The following is a 12,531-nucleotide window of genomic DNA, read 5'->3' as shown; positions in this document are numbered from 1 at the left end:
CTACAAACTAAGAGAAGCTGTTTGGGCTGCCGTTGCGGCTCCTTCCTTCATCTCCCGCCCGCGTCTCTGCCGGTGCTCGGCGTGGCCGTGTCCCCCCAGTGCGGTGGGTTCTGGTCCGTGGTGGAGCACAGGGCACGGAGGAGGGAGAGCAGGAGGGGGAAGGCAGGTGGACCCAGAACGCGGCGCTGCCAGCGGAGAAGCGAACAAGCAGACGATAAAGGGGGCCATGGGGAATAGGGGAATTAGATCAGATGCAAGCGCAGCGTGAGGAAAGCAGCAAAAACGGTTGATTTGAACCTGCGAGGTGGCCGGGGGTACGGGAAGAAGTCCCTCGCAAGATGGTGAAATATTTTAGACTGTCAGGTCAGCTTAAATCAGTGGTGCAAAGTGGGAGCCGGTCCCGGGGCACTGCAGGCGGCTGGCCTGCTGCGGAGGGGGGGCTCCCGCATCCCCCGGGACCGGCGCGTGCCTGCGCAGCCCCGCAGACCCCGGGGATCCGGCCTCGCGAGGGGAGACGGTCCCAGTCCTCCCTGTTGGTGGAAGAAGCTGTTCGGTTATGGCGGGGGCGGGCAAACCCCCCGCGGGCCAGGGCGATGGGAGCTGCTGCCTCTGAGAGCCCTCGGCGGCTGCCGGGGTCCCCCCGCTGCCGCTGCTCCCGCAGAGACCCCGTTGTCTCCCCCCGCGCCACCGCTCGCCCTGGGCGGGAGTGTGCTGCAAAACTCGATTTTTGCAAAATAAAATTGCGTTTCATAGCACAGTTTAGCTTTGCTTTGCCCTTTTTATCTTTTAGGGCTGAATTGCCAGAACTCTGCTGCCTCTGCCACAATCCTCTGTGTTAAAGCAGATTTGATATAGATAGAAACGATCCATTTATTTACTTTTATTGATGAGCCTTCTTACAATAGCACGTGAGCTTGCAATGCAGAAGTCTGCAGTTGTTACGTGAAAACAGGCTCTTTCTAAGCTTCCCCCCCACTCCCTGCATAGAGAGGGTTGTTTTTAAAGCGTATACTGTTAAACCAGACTTCTTGCCTTCTAAAGGAGTTGTTTCCAGACACTAGAGACAGAGAATTTAAGTGAAAATGCCTTTGGCCTAGCATTTTGTAAAGCTACAGAGAAATATTCCCAGGCACAGAAATACTCCCTCAGTGCGCCCCAGGATGAAACTGTGCTGGCTGCCGACGAGCAGGCAGGTGTCCCCACAGGCAGCGTTCTTGTTCCAGACCATGGATTTACAGATGTGTCAAGGTTTTGCCTTTTCTAAGGCTTCTACGTGCGGTGAGACGTATCAAAATGGCAGCGGGATGTGCCCTGATCCCGCTTTATCCCGGTTTCCTGACTCCTGCGCGTGGTTCCTCCTGTTGCCCGGTGCACCTGTGGTGCCTTGGGTGGCGGTTGCCAGCGGATGCCCAGCTGGCCACGGCAGCCCCCGCGGGGACCTGCCGCCCCCTGGGCTGGGTGGCCGGCGGGAGGCGGCGATGCTCGTGCCGTGCTCGCTGTTCCTCGGCGTCCCCCTGCTGCTGTGACCTCCAGAGCTCCTTCAAACACGTGGGGCTCTGACGGGGATGGTGGAGCCCGGCTGGAGCTCGGGAGCGTGGCGCGGCCCTCCAGCGTGATGCTGGCCATGGGGGCTGTGCCACCCCCTCCCTCGCCTCGCGCCTCGGAGCTGCAGATTCACGTTGCTTGGTGGAGGGGAAAGGACAACCCGCGGGGCTGTTTGCGAGCAGCACGCTAAGAATAATCACTCCGCTCTTGCCTTGGTGTTAGGATGATAAATACACATGTAAATGTAGAAAATACCAGAGATAAAATGGGTGACAAATGGGCTGTGCTACCTCCGCTCCCCGAGAGGGAATGAGATGCTCACTATGTACTTGCAAAGGCCAGGGATGATTTTAAGCTCCGCTTTTATAACCGTGGCATAATAAGGCTGCCTAAGGAGCCGTGTAGTTTTAAATTATGCCAAACATAAGTTATTTCTTTACCTTAGCTTTCATAAATCCAAACAAATGCATAAATAAAGGTGAGAGGTGTTTTACAGGAGGTTGAAGCTTCACTGACTTTTAATGCAGACGTTTGGACATCATTTATGGCACAGCTGAGTGCCACGGAAAAGAACACCAGAAATGATTACTGCTAAAACCTTGACTTTTCATCTTACAAAAAAAGCGGCAAAAAACCCCACAAGCTTTTTAACACCTGAATTCATCGGGCTGTGGTTGCATTGTGCTGGATTAACTCAGCCGGGGGAAGAGCGGGGGCTGTGAGTCTTCACTACGGGAATTCAGCTGAAAAGCTCCAGCCACGGCGCTGCGAGGGACGCGGTGGCTCGTCCCCTCCCCTGCCCTGCGCGAAGGGACCAGCCCTGGCATCGTCCCGGCCTCCCGACCTCCTCCAGGCAGAACCGGCCGAGCATCGCTGCTGGCAAAAAATGGGAGCGAAACTCTGAGGCTGACTTCACACATCCGTCCTCTGCATTTCAAACATTTACTTTGTCATTTCTTAATTGCGCCGTCGCTGCCTGGACTGCTAATCACCCATAGCTGAAGCTTTTGGGGGTTTCCTGCGCTTAGCTCCGACTCCAGCAGGTCGCATTTTCTAAATGCATGTGGGAAGACAAGTTAGGGAAGGATGTTTGGCATTATTTATCTTGACTGATTTGCTCCATTAAAAAAAAATATTACTGCGTAGTCACATTTATGCATACCAATAACAGCTCTCTGCAAATTTAGCTCCAAGTTCGCACCACAGGAAAAAGAATGTTCCAGAGCATGCTAATGATAGTTTAATATTTTAAAATTGCAAATCTGTGATCTGAAATTATAATATTACGGTGCTGTTGTTCTGTGAGGCCATCAGAAATGGAGATTCAGAGAGAGCATTTGCATAATAATAGCTGCCGTGCACGTCTGGGCCCTGGATGCAGGTATTTGGTAGCTGCAGCCTTTTCCCCCTCTTGCATCTGCTGGAGGACGAGAGCTGGTGGTGAGTCGGTGTTTTGAAAGTTTATGTCTGTGCTGCTGCTGTAGAAGCTTTTAAATCTTCCTTTACACTTCGCAAGTCACAAGGATTGCCGTGTCCGTTGGCGCTGGCGTGCCCAGGGCATCTCTCCATCGTCTCCTCACTGGCCGGTAAGCGCCGGCCGTGCCCGGGGCCGTGTTGGACCTGCCCTCGTGTGTCCGTCTCGGGAAGAGCCTCCTCCGGGCATCGCTCAGCTCTCCCTGTCCCCTCTGCAAGAATACAGGTGCCCTGAAAACTTCCCCGTGCTAGAAATAAGGTTTGAAAATTGCCCAAGAAAAAGGCCCTGGGTGCCTTTCTTGTCAGGAAGCGTGGGGGGTCCCGGCTCTGCTCTGTTTTCCTGCCCCTCTGGAGCGTCTGACCGTTCAGCTCCCCGGGGAGATGCTTGAGAGAGAAGGGGCTCAGGCTCGGCATCCACGCGCTCCTTATCCCTCTCTGCAGGGCCAGCACCGCCTGCGTATGAGGAGAGCATTAGATTCCATAATGCACAATTATCTGATAATTCACCCTTGGGAGAAATTTCTTCCGAACCTTTGGCAGGTATCAGTTGGCTTATTTCCTGGAGAGTGAGGTTTTATACCCCTTATATATTTTATTCTCCTGTAAGTGTAGGAACTGTGGATTTCTGTTTGCGTGTGTGCGTCTGATCCCTTGCGATGCCAGCCTGTCTCTGCCTGAAGCTAAATAACCCTGGGCTTCTCAGCCTCTCCCGCTATGGAAATGGTCTGATAACAAATGCTGCTCTTCCCTCGCCGCCTTTATTCCCGCTGTGTCTCCAAGGGGCCGCAGGCAGCAGGACTCAGCACAGAGTGGGGAGGGTGGGCCGTTTCTCCTGCTAATGGCAGGTGTCACAGTCGCCCCACGGTTCGTTTCGGCTGGGTGGGAGCGCTGTGAAACGCCAGTGTTCCTCACCTGGGTCTTCCCCCCTTTTCTCCTCCCATGTCGGATGCATATATCAAGGGGATGTGAAATCTTATTGCGGATTGCTGTTGTGTGCACAGCAATAGAGCTTCTTGCTTACGGTAACTTCATTTCTTGCATTTTCCTTTCTTTTCTTTTTTTTTTTCCAGAGTCGGAAGCATGCCAGCAAAGTTCGCCTCTATTATATGCTTCATCCCATAGATGGAGGCTGTCCAGCGAAAAAGCTCCGGTCAGAAAACGTGGGTATAATTCAAGTCCCTGTTTACTCAGCTGCGTTGTGAATCATTGACTCTGTGCTACAACATTTTTTCTGTTACAGCCACAGATGATCAGGTACCCAGAGGTAACATTTAGATTAGCCGAAATGCGAAGTAACTGGAAATAACTTTCAATAAGCTGTACAAGAAATATTATGTGCATCAGCAACAGTAATTGCGTTTTTAGTTATTCGAATGTTATTTCATAGGAAAAAAATGAAGCTGGATATGCAAATATGCAGGATGTGTTCGGTCGAAGTGCAGCGGCTGGTTAGTCGCTGGTGAGTTGGGGCGGTCGGGGTACTAGTGAAGGCGGCTCTGCGGGGGCTTTGGGGTTGCTCCGCTTGACGCAGCGCTTGGGTCGCTTCTGGACACCCAGCTTCAGTATGTGACTCCGTTCCCGAGGGACATTCCTGAGGGATGGGTCCCCTTGAGCCAGGGGACACCTTCGTGTCATCGCCCCGTGGTGGCTGAGACCCCCAGAGCCCCCCGTGACCGGGGAGGTGACGGGGGAGCCAGCTCGCCTCCGGAGGGGTCTTTCAGCCCTGTTACTGCTGAGAGCCGATGGAAACGATGGCTCAGAGAGCCCAAAGGCTCCGCACAAGGCTCGCGGTCAGGCTGCACGTCTAAAAAATTGTAGTCGGGTTCCTCGATTGCATTCAAATAAATACACAAATGCGGGGAAGCTGGACCAGCTCACAGCCATTCGTCAGGCAATAAAGGGGGACTAAATTTATACGGGACTGACTGACAGGGAATTATTCATTCCGCTCGTTCCCGTGTTCTGGGGCCGGTGTGAGCGCTGTTGATGAGGTTCCCAGCAGAAACCATCCAAACCATTTCAGATCTACGGGAGCGTGACTGTGGCTTAATGCTATCAATATTTAGTGAGATATCTTCTAATTAAAGGCAGAAGCATGCAAGTTTTGCCAAAGGAATCTGAAAGCGCCTTCACACAGTGATTAAAATTTTAGTGGGACTTTTATGTCACACACAGGGTAATTGCAGATGCAATCTATCCCTTCACAAGAGAATCGCACGGTGTTTTTATTGAGTTATGAATTGCGGAATGTGAAAGGTAGAGTGGACGTGCACATATAGGCTGGGAGCACGGTCCTCTAATGAGCTTCACTGCATCTAACGAGGCACCACATAGCTGCATGTACACCTTAGCACGAGGGTATGGTGGACAGAGAGCCAAATAGACCTCAAACAAGGCAAAGCTGAGCTACTTCCCATTTCTTTAGTGGGAGGTAACAGGGAGCAGTAATGTGATTCTGTGTGTGCTTGATTGTGCCAAGGGCAGCCCTTAGTGCGGGGTGAATTAACAAATCCTTACGCACTAGGTGGACAATAGGCTATGCGAGACCTAAATTCTAAAATTATGTGTGTTATAAAAATACGGCAGGGAAAATCTGCCAACACTGACAGCTCAACGTAGGCCTGTTGCTGATCGGAAATTAGCCACGCCTTAGCAATTAAAGAGAACAGAACTATTTAGGACATCTCTCGTGCTGCGTGACAACCGCTGCCACGTCGGGAGTGCAGCTGCGTTGCCCAATGCGGGCGTCCAGCAGCCGTAGTCCGTCCGTGGCACACCGACGAATATTAGAAACAATTGGTGAAAAACGATTACATTTCTGTCTAGAAGCATCTGCCACGAAAAAGGCAATATTAGCCTTTTTTTTTTTTGTCGAAGCCTGCGCTGTTACATGACTCTATGCTGGTTGATTTGTCTCCTTTTGACCCCAAAACCCAGCACCTCGTCTGTCTTCCAAAGGCAGGAGGAAGGAGGAGCCGCTGCAGTCCTGGGTACTCGCCGCGGTACAAACAGCGTTTGCTACCTGACCTTTGCGGGAGGCGAGGGGTAGCATTTGCTGTTGTTCGAGGGCTATAAAAATACTCTGCATTCCCCAAACACCCGTTATCCTTTCCTAGTGAGAAGCAGAGGCTTCTACAATTAGTCTTGCCCTGGGTAACGGTGCGGTTGTTGGGCTGTTCATTATTGTTTTAATTTTTTTGTGGGGGAGGGGAGAAACCTCCTGACTTGGGCGCGCTGAGGGATTGTTGACCTTTCATTTTAAATTTCCGCTTAACATTTCAGCTGAAAGTAATCTGAGAAGGCTGCAGCCTGTGCCAGGGCCCCTCGGAAGTCAGGAGTCGTATCCCCAGGTCCCAGGATCAGTGAATTGGTTTTAACCAGCCTTTTCTCGCCGTCTTTGAAAAAATAGGACCCGTATTTATGACCAGGACAGACATGATGAAAATTTCTGATGTGCTCTGAAACACGTTTTTTGGGATGGGAGAAAAGCTGCCAAATTCCTTCTAGCCCGGTTTCTACTGTAAGATAGTAAATTGCTTTAACCAGCATCATCTTCCTTAAAAAGGAGAGGGGCCATAACGGCAAGGATGAATGGTTAGAGGCAGGGTAGCAGGAGATTAGATTTTGTTGCTGAGGGTAATGTGTGTCCTGGGAGGCGGCTGGAGATGGTTGAGCCGAGAGCGGTTCCTCTCCGAGGCACAAATGGTGCCGGCGCCTGCCTCGGGAGGCTCGGCTTCGGTTCCCCATCAGCACGGAAATCACGGTTTTTATAGCTTCTGGGGCAAAACGTGCTGCGTGCTGTAACTTAAATCTTCAGTGATTACACTGAAACCGAGACGAAACGTCTGGTCTTAGAGCCAGCGTTTTTACTGTGTGTTTTGTACCTGATCAGAGGTTTTCAGCCGAACGGTGAGGTATTGGTTTCAATGGAAGGAATTAGTGATGGAAGACCCGAATTCGCCCTCCGACAAAGGCTGGGCTGGCGGAGGGCTGTGCTGCGGTGACGGGCTCTCTGCCAGGGAGCGGCCGGGGGCACCCTGCTGCGTGTCCCACCGTGGGAACATACAGGTCCTGAGATGCTCCGAGACTCAGCGGGCGTTTCGGATCTAGAGAGCCGCAAACTGGTACTTGCTCTTTGCTTGTACCACAGGAAAAACAGGCTCCAAAATGGAGGTGGTCTAAATTTCGCACAGAGCGCTACAGAAAGTCTCTCTTCAGCAGCAACGCCAGAAAATTAACTCAAATTTAAAAGATACTTTGCAGTGCCTTGAGTGGTGTGGTTTATATTGCGATATTTCAAGGGTTTGTATAATCTTTTCTTCTTAGTAAAACCTAGGAAATGAAGACAGCAGATTTGTATCTGCAATAAAAATCCTTACTTTTCCTGAGGATTGCTTAAGGAACATCCAGCAAAGGACTGCAGCTGCCTGGTCCTGTGTGAGGATTATGCCTTTAGCAGCTTGTTAACAGGCATCTGAATAACTGAAGTTAATTCTGTTGGATGTATGAGACTTGCTTTGAAGTTTATGATATTACAAGCGGCAGCCCTGTAAATGAGGCTGGCTCGGCACGGCTTCGGCATGGGGTTGGACGAGCAGTGTCAGCACCGGGAAACGGAGGAGTTACCCCCGAGCCCGCGGTGTGTTCCGTTGGGCTCCAGTTGACGTGGGGCCATTCACCCTTGTCGGTGCTGCATCTCCGCAAGGGTTAGGAGGGGGGATTGTCGGGAGGAGACTGCAAAAACAAATGGTAGAAATATTCCTTGCACATCGTCGGGCTGTATGCAGCACAGGGTTAGAGCGGTGCTTGTGTGGGTTTTATGGAAGGTAAAAGGAGATGCTAGTGCCTATTTACTGCTGCGGGCTTAGGCTGAGCGTGAGCAAGGGACGGGGTGGGGAGGGGGGCATGAGGGTGGAGGGGGGTGCGGAGCATCCCTGGGGAGTGGGGTCTGCCCCGAGCGGCCCCCTGCCCCTCTCGCCCGGGCACCCTGGTGGACAAGAGATGTTGTTTTACTACTGGCTGCACAATCCTGTCAACGCAGTGTCACTCAACGGGTGACAAAAGACACCCGGATCGGGTTCCCCCCAGCCCATCAGGTTACCGGTAAAACAGCCGCTGACAAATGAGAAGGCATAATTACCCTTCAGGGCTGGACCCTGCCTCCAGCGCCCGGGCGGGAGTCTGGGTGGCGGAGGAGGGAAGGGCGGCCGTTCTGCTAACGAATTCTGCAGACCTGGGGAACTAATTAATAACACTCGAGCCCAAACATCTCCCGCATCCTGCTGACAAAGAGCAGCATGTAGCGTGGGAGCAATGGCTGGCTGTCGGAGCGCGGGGGTCTGTTGTGTTCCCTGCGGAGGCCGGGACGCTCAGGCCGACTGGGAAGCTGGGGACCCCCCTGTCCCGCAGGCGGGTGACGCTCTGGTGGCCGGGTCCCCGTCCAGGCTCCGAGGCGCTCGCCCGGAGACTCGGTGAACTCGGATAACTGGGTGGTGATCTGTGGATCGGTGCAAATGGGACCTTGGGGTCTAAGTGAGGTGTCTAAGGGGTGCTTGAGGGGGTTTAAAATGTTTTTAATTATTTATTTTTGACTGCAGTCTATCTGTGAAAGTAGGGTGGAAAGGAAGGAGTGTCACCGAAGAGCAGGCCAGACAGAGGAAGAGACCCTGGTGCGTAAACACCGAAGTGTATCAGGTTTTCAGAGGAGCTCTGTTGGAGGCTCTTTATGTGTTACCACCGCTGATGATCAATAGAGTCTGGGAATTTTTTACTCCGCTCTTAACTTTCAAGTGATTTCCCTTTGAAGACATAAAATATCTTGAGAGAAACCTATTTAAAAGAAGTGCAAATTACACTCAGAACAGTACTTATCACCTCTTGAGATTTCTCCCTAAGGTTTAAGTTGATTTATAGTTAACGGCAACAAAAAGAAGTGATGAAAATGGGCCCTTTTCCTAATTGTGCTTATTTTGGGGAAGAAAATGACCTTAAATAGCGGGTCGGGTGTTGACTGCATGGCCGGTTGGTGCTCCCAAGGGTTATGGAGCCCCTCTCCTGCCCCACAGCTGGGGGGCACCCCCAGGGCTCCGTCCCCCCGTCCCCCCTCGGTGCTCTGGGGCTGCTGCTGGCCGATGGCACCATGATGCGGCGGGGGGACGTTGGGGGTGGGTGCGGGCGCTGGAGCTGTTTCACCTGTTAATGGGGGAGTTGGAAGAGCTGGGCCCTTCGTTCTGTGTGTGAGTGATGTTTGCAAAAGGGGAGATGGTTTTTGGGCTGTCCCTTGGCCTCCGCTGTCCCTTCAGCAGTGTCATTGTTTCCAGCCGTGCGATGCCCGCGGTCCCGGGGGGACAGCCAGCTCCTGTGCCCCCGCCAGTGCCTGGATCTTTGCGTGGGGACGAACTGCAGCACGCTTTTAGAGCTTGCTGTGAAGTTGTTGTGAAATAAAGATTGCAGCTTCTGGAGCAGACTATTTTCTGTTTTGACTGTGTACCAGCAGTTGGAATACTTGCTTTAAAAAAAAAAAAAAGAGAGAGAGAGAGAGAAAAGTGCACGACCGTCTCCAGATGGCTTGTCGCTGGAGGGAGTTTTACCCCGGCACAGGGGTGAGATCTGACCATCTTGTCCAGGGAATGGCCCGGGATGCTGACTGCCTGCACGCAGCAGGTCATTCCCCAGCTTTGGAAAGGTCTTTCTCTGTGCAGAGCAGGATTTTCAAATAGATCATTTATAGATTGTGCTCAGTGCCCAACACAACATTCTGAGGTCTTTGGAAGAGCGAGGCCGTGCAGATCTGGCTCTAGATGTGATTCCCGTTTCCTTTATGGAATGGATTGAATAATTAATTGTGACTAATGGTGCAAACGTGCTTTTCCCCCTGCTTGTTCATTGCTTTCCCTTGTATCCGCGGAAGCTGTTTGTTCGTAAACACTTGCTGGCAGCAGCGGTCGCGTTTTGCTGACAGGCGTTCGGCCCCGGGGGCTGTTTGTGAGCTCTTCTCCCCAGCCCTCCCTGGCTGCTCGGCTCATCCCTGCCGGGCAGGGGGGCTTCCGTGACTCCATTCCTCCATGCCTCCGTGTCTCCGCTGAGCCTCCGCCTCCCCCAGCGCAGGGGCCGAACCCCCCGTGGGAGCGTGGAGAAATCCCGGCAGGGGCTCTGGAAGTGGCAGTGCCTCCAGTCTGGGTGCTGGGAGGCGTCGGGGGGCAATGCTGGGATGCTCCCGGGGGTAGAGGGAGCCTGGGTGCGACAGGGGCAGTGCCGGGGGCTGCTGCAGGATGCGGGACGTACGGTGTCGCGGGCAGCGGTGCGAGTCCTGCCGCAGTGGCACGGGCAGCCTTCAGCCACAGCACTCCTCCTCGCGGGGCGTGCGTAGGGTCGAAGGTCCAAGCTCAGCTACGCGGCTGGGCAGGGGCACCCCGGCTTTTATTCCTACAAGAATAACCATAGTGAAGGTTGGAGACAACATTCTCATTAAATTGGGATTTAATTGTAAATAAAGATGCAGCGATTAGTAGCTGCAAAGAATGGCCCCCAGTTGTGTCACTGCAGCCGTGAGAGCCTCTTGCTGGGGCTGAAGTACTGAATCGTGACCTTCATCAAACTTCCCGTCACCTGCCCGCTGACACCTGGGGTCTCGCGAGGGACTGCCACCTTTGCACCAAGGTGTTCCGTTGTGCGGATCCTCAAAGAGGGTCACGGGCCACGGCTCCAAGCCTGTTTTCAGCAGCATTGGTTTCTGGGATGTGTTTTTTACCATTCTCTGCAAAGTGTCTGGACTTTTATGATTGCCTTTTTCCATCTGGTAGTGCTCGAGAGCTCAAAATCCATCTCTAGGAAGGGAGCAGAACGTAAATGTGGTTTTTAGGTGTTTTGCTCTTTTTCATTTTTTTTCCTTTTGTGCAAACCCTGCAGCAAGTATTTTTTCTCATCTCTGGTATGTGCCGAGAGGCTGCTCTCGCCTTCAGGTCTCTCCTGTCACCAGCTGGCAGAAGGTCACTGCTGGGGGGTATGTGCCCGGTTCCTTGGGGGGGCCGGCAGATGGGCAGGTGCCCGGTGGAGCAGACACCCAGGGTGCAGCTGGGGCTCCCCGACCCTCCGGACGATCTCTGCTCGGTCGCTGCACGAGGGGGGGATAAGGGGGTCTCCTCTGAGGGCTCGGGACCAGCAGAGCAAGGGCAGAGGGGTAGGAGGTGTCTGGGGCTGGCGTGTGCTCCTCCTTGGGGGACCCACATGAGTCCCACTGCTTTGTTTGCTTCTCCCTCCTGCAGAGAGGGCTGACCCCTCCATGCCATGCCATCCCATCCCATGCCATCCCATCCCGTGCCATCCCTTGCTGTTTTGGGGTCTCCCATGGAATGGCGGCGGGAGGAAGCGCCGGTGCCTGATGGTGGGGAAAGCCCCAGAAGTGTGGGACTCCCCTCGGCAGGGCAGAGGAACGAAGATGGAAGGCGGGCAGGCTGGAGGGTGTGAGGGGGAGCTGGGGGAGCACGGAGGAGCAGGATGAGGGGGGTCTCGGGGGCATCCCCCAGCCGAGCAGGGCTGGAGCCGGGCAGCAGCGAGTCTGGGGGAGACGAGGAGGGGGAACCCTTGGAAAGCATGGCCTTGGCGTAACAACCGGGACTCCTTGCTCTTCTTTCTCCGTGACTGTGCTTGGTGGGCTTATACACCTCTTTTTTTTTTTTTCTGTGTTTTTGTCTCCACCCAGGGCAGTGATGGTGACTCAGTGGATAAGAACAAATGCTGCACACTATGTAACATGTCCTTTACCTCAGCAGTGGTGGCCGAATCGCATTACCAAGGGAAAATCCATGCCAAAAGGTTAAAACTGTTGCTGGGTGAACAACCAGCATTAAAGGCCACAGGTAGGTCCAGAGGCAGCCGGAGCAGGAGGGTCCGCGCGGGGCGGAGCGGGCTCGGCCGAGGCAGAAGGTGGATGGCTGGGTGAAGGTCGGCAGAAGCAGCCGTTCATTTGTGGTGCTGTCATAACAACCTTTAGAAATTGCTGATGCTCGTTAATTGTCTGCTTTGTTCACGTACATCGGTGGTTATCAGCCAGGGCTGGCCTTTGTACGAGAGCCCTGTCTCCGGCTCCACGCTTCTGCTCGTGGAAGGCAATGTCTCCTCTGGGCACGGATAGCCAGGCCTCGCTTTAATTATCAGAAGTTATTCGACAGCTCAGCTAATATGTTTAATAAACCTTTCGTGTCACTGTACAGAACAGAGTATCGTTTGCTTTTGCCTCAGAGGGAAATCTAGTCCTTAAAAACTGTCAGATCGATTGTCTTTTGATTTTTGCCCAGGTGGGTATTCATGCTTTCCTCCACGGTGGTTCCAATAATGCAAGCCTATTAACTTTCACATTTAAAAAGTCAAACGTTGGAATCGGATAATTTAACCATCTTATTATTTGCTTAACCATAAAGTCCCTGCAAACCGCTGATATCCTGTGAAACAAAACTTCCTCTGTGGTTGTCGGGCCAGGGGATGTTCCAGGTGTTCCTCGCGCTAAGCAGGCAG

At 53.1% G+C, this 12,531-nt stretch overlaps 1 protein-coding gene across 4 annotated transcripts in view; it reads left to right on the top strand.

Annotated features, from left to right (window-relative positions):
* The window catches only part of ZMAT4 (zinc finger matrin-type 4), a 99,488-nt gene that overhangs the window by 62,913 nt on the left and 24,044 nt on the right, over positions 1-12,531 (top strand). For all 4 annotated transcript variants that reach the window (XR_012584312.1, XR_012584311.1, XM_074563925.1 and 1 more), the window contains exons 3-4: positions 4,089-4,178; positions 11,720-11,876. Coding sequence is in view for 2 of the 4 variants with exons in the window: in XM_074563925.1 (XP_074420026.1) it covers positions 4,089-4,178; positions 11,720-11,876 (247 nt within the window). In the remaining 2 variants the exon portion in view is untranslated. The remainder of the gene's footprint in view (positions 1-4,088; positions 4,179-11,719; positions 11,877-12,531) is intronic.

The sequence above is a fragment of the Larus michahellis genome, chromosome 20 (assembly GCF_964199755.1).
Source record: "Larus michahellis chromosome 20, bLarMic1.1, whole genome shotgun sequence".
NCBI classification, from domain to species: Eukaryota; Metazoa; Chordata; class Aves; order Charadriiformes; family Laridae; genus Larus; species Larus michahellis.
This window is presented reverse-complemented; position numbering and strand designations above follow the sequence as displayed.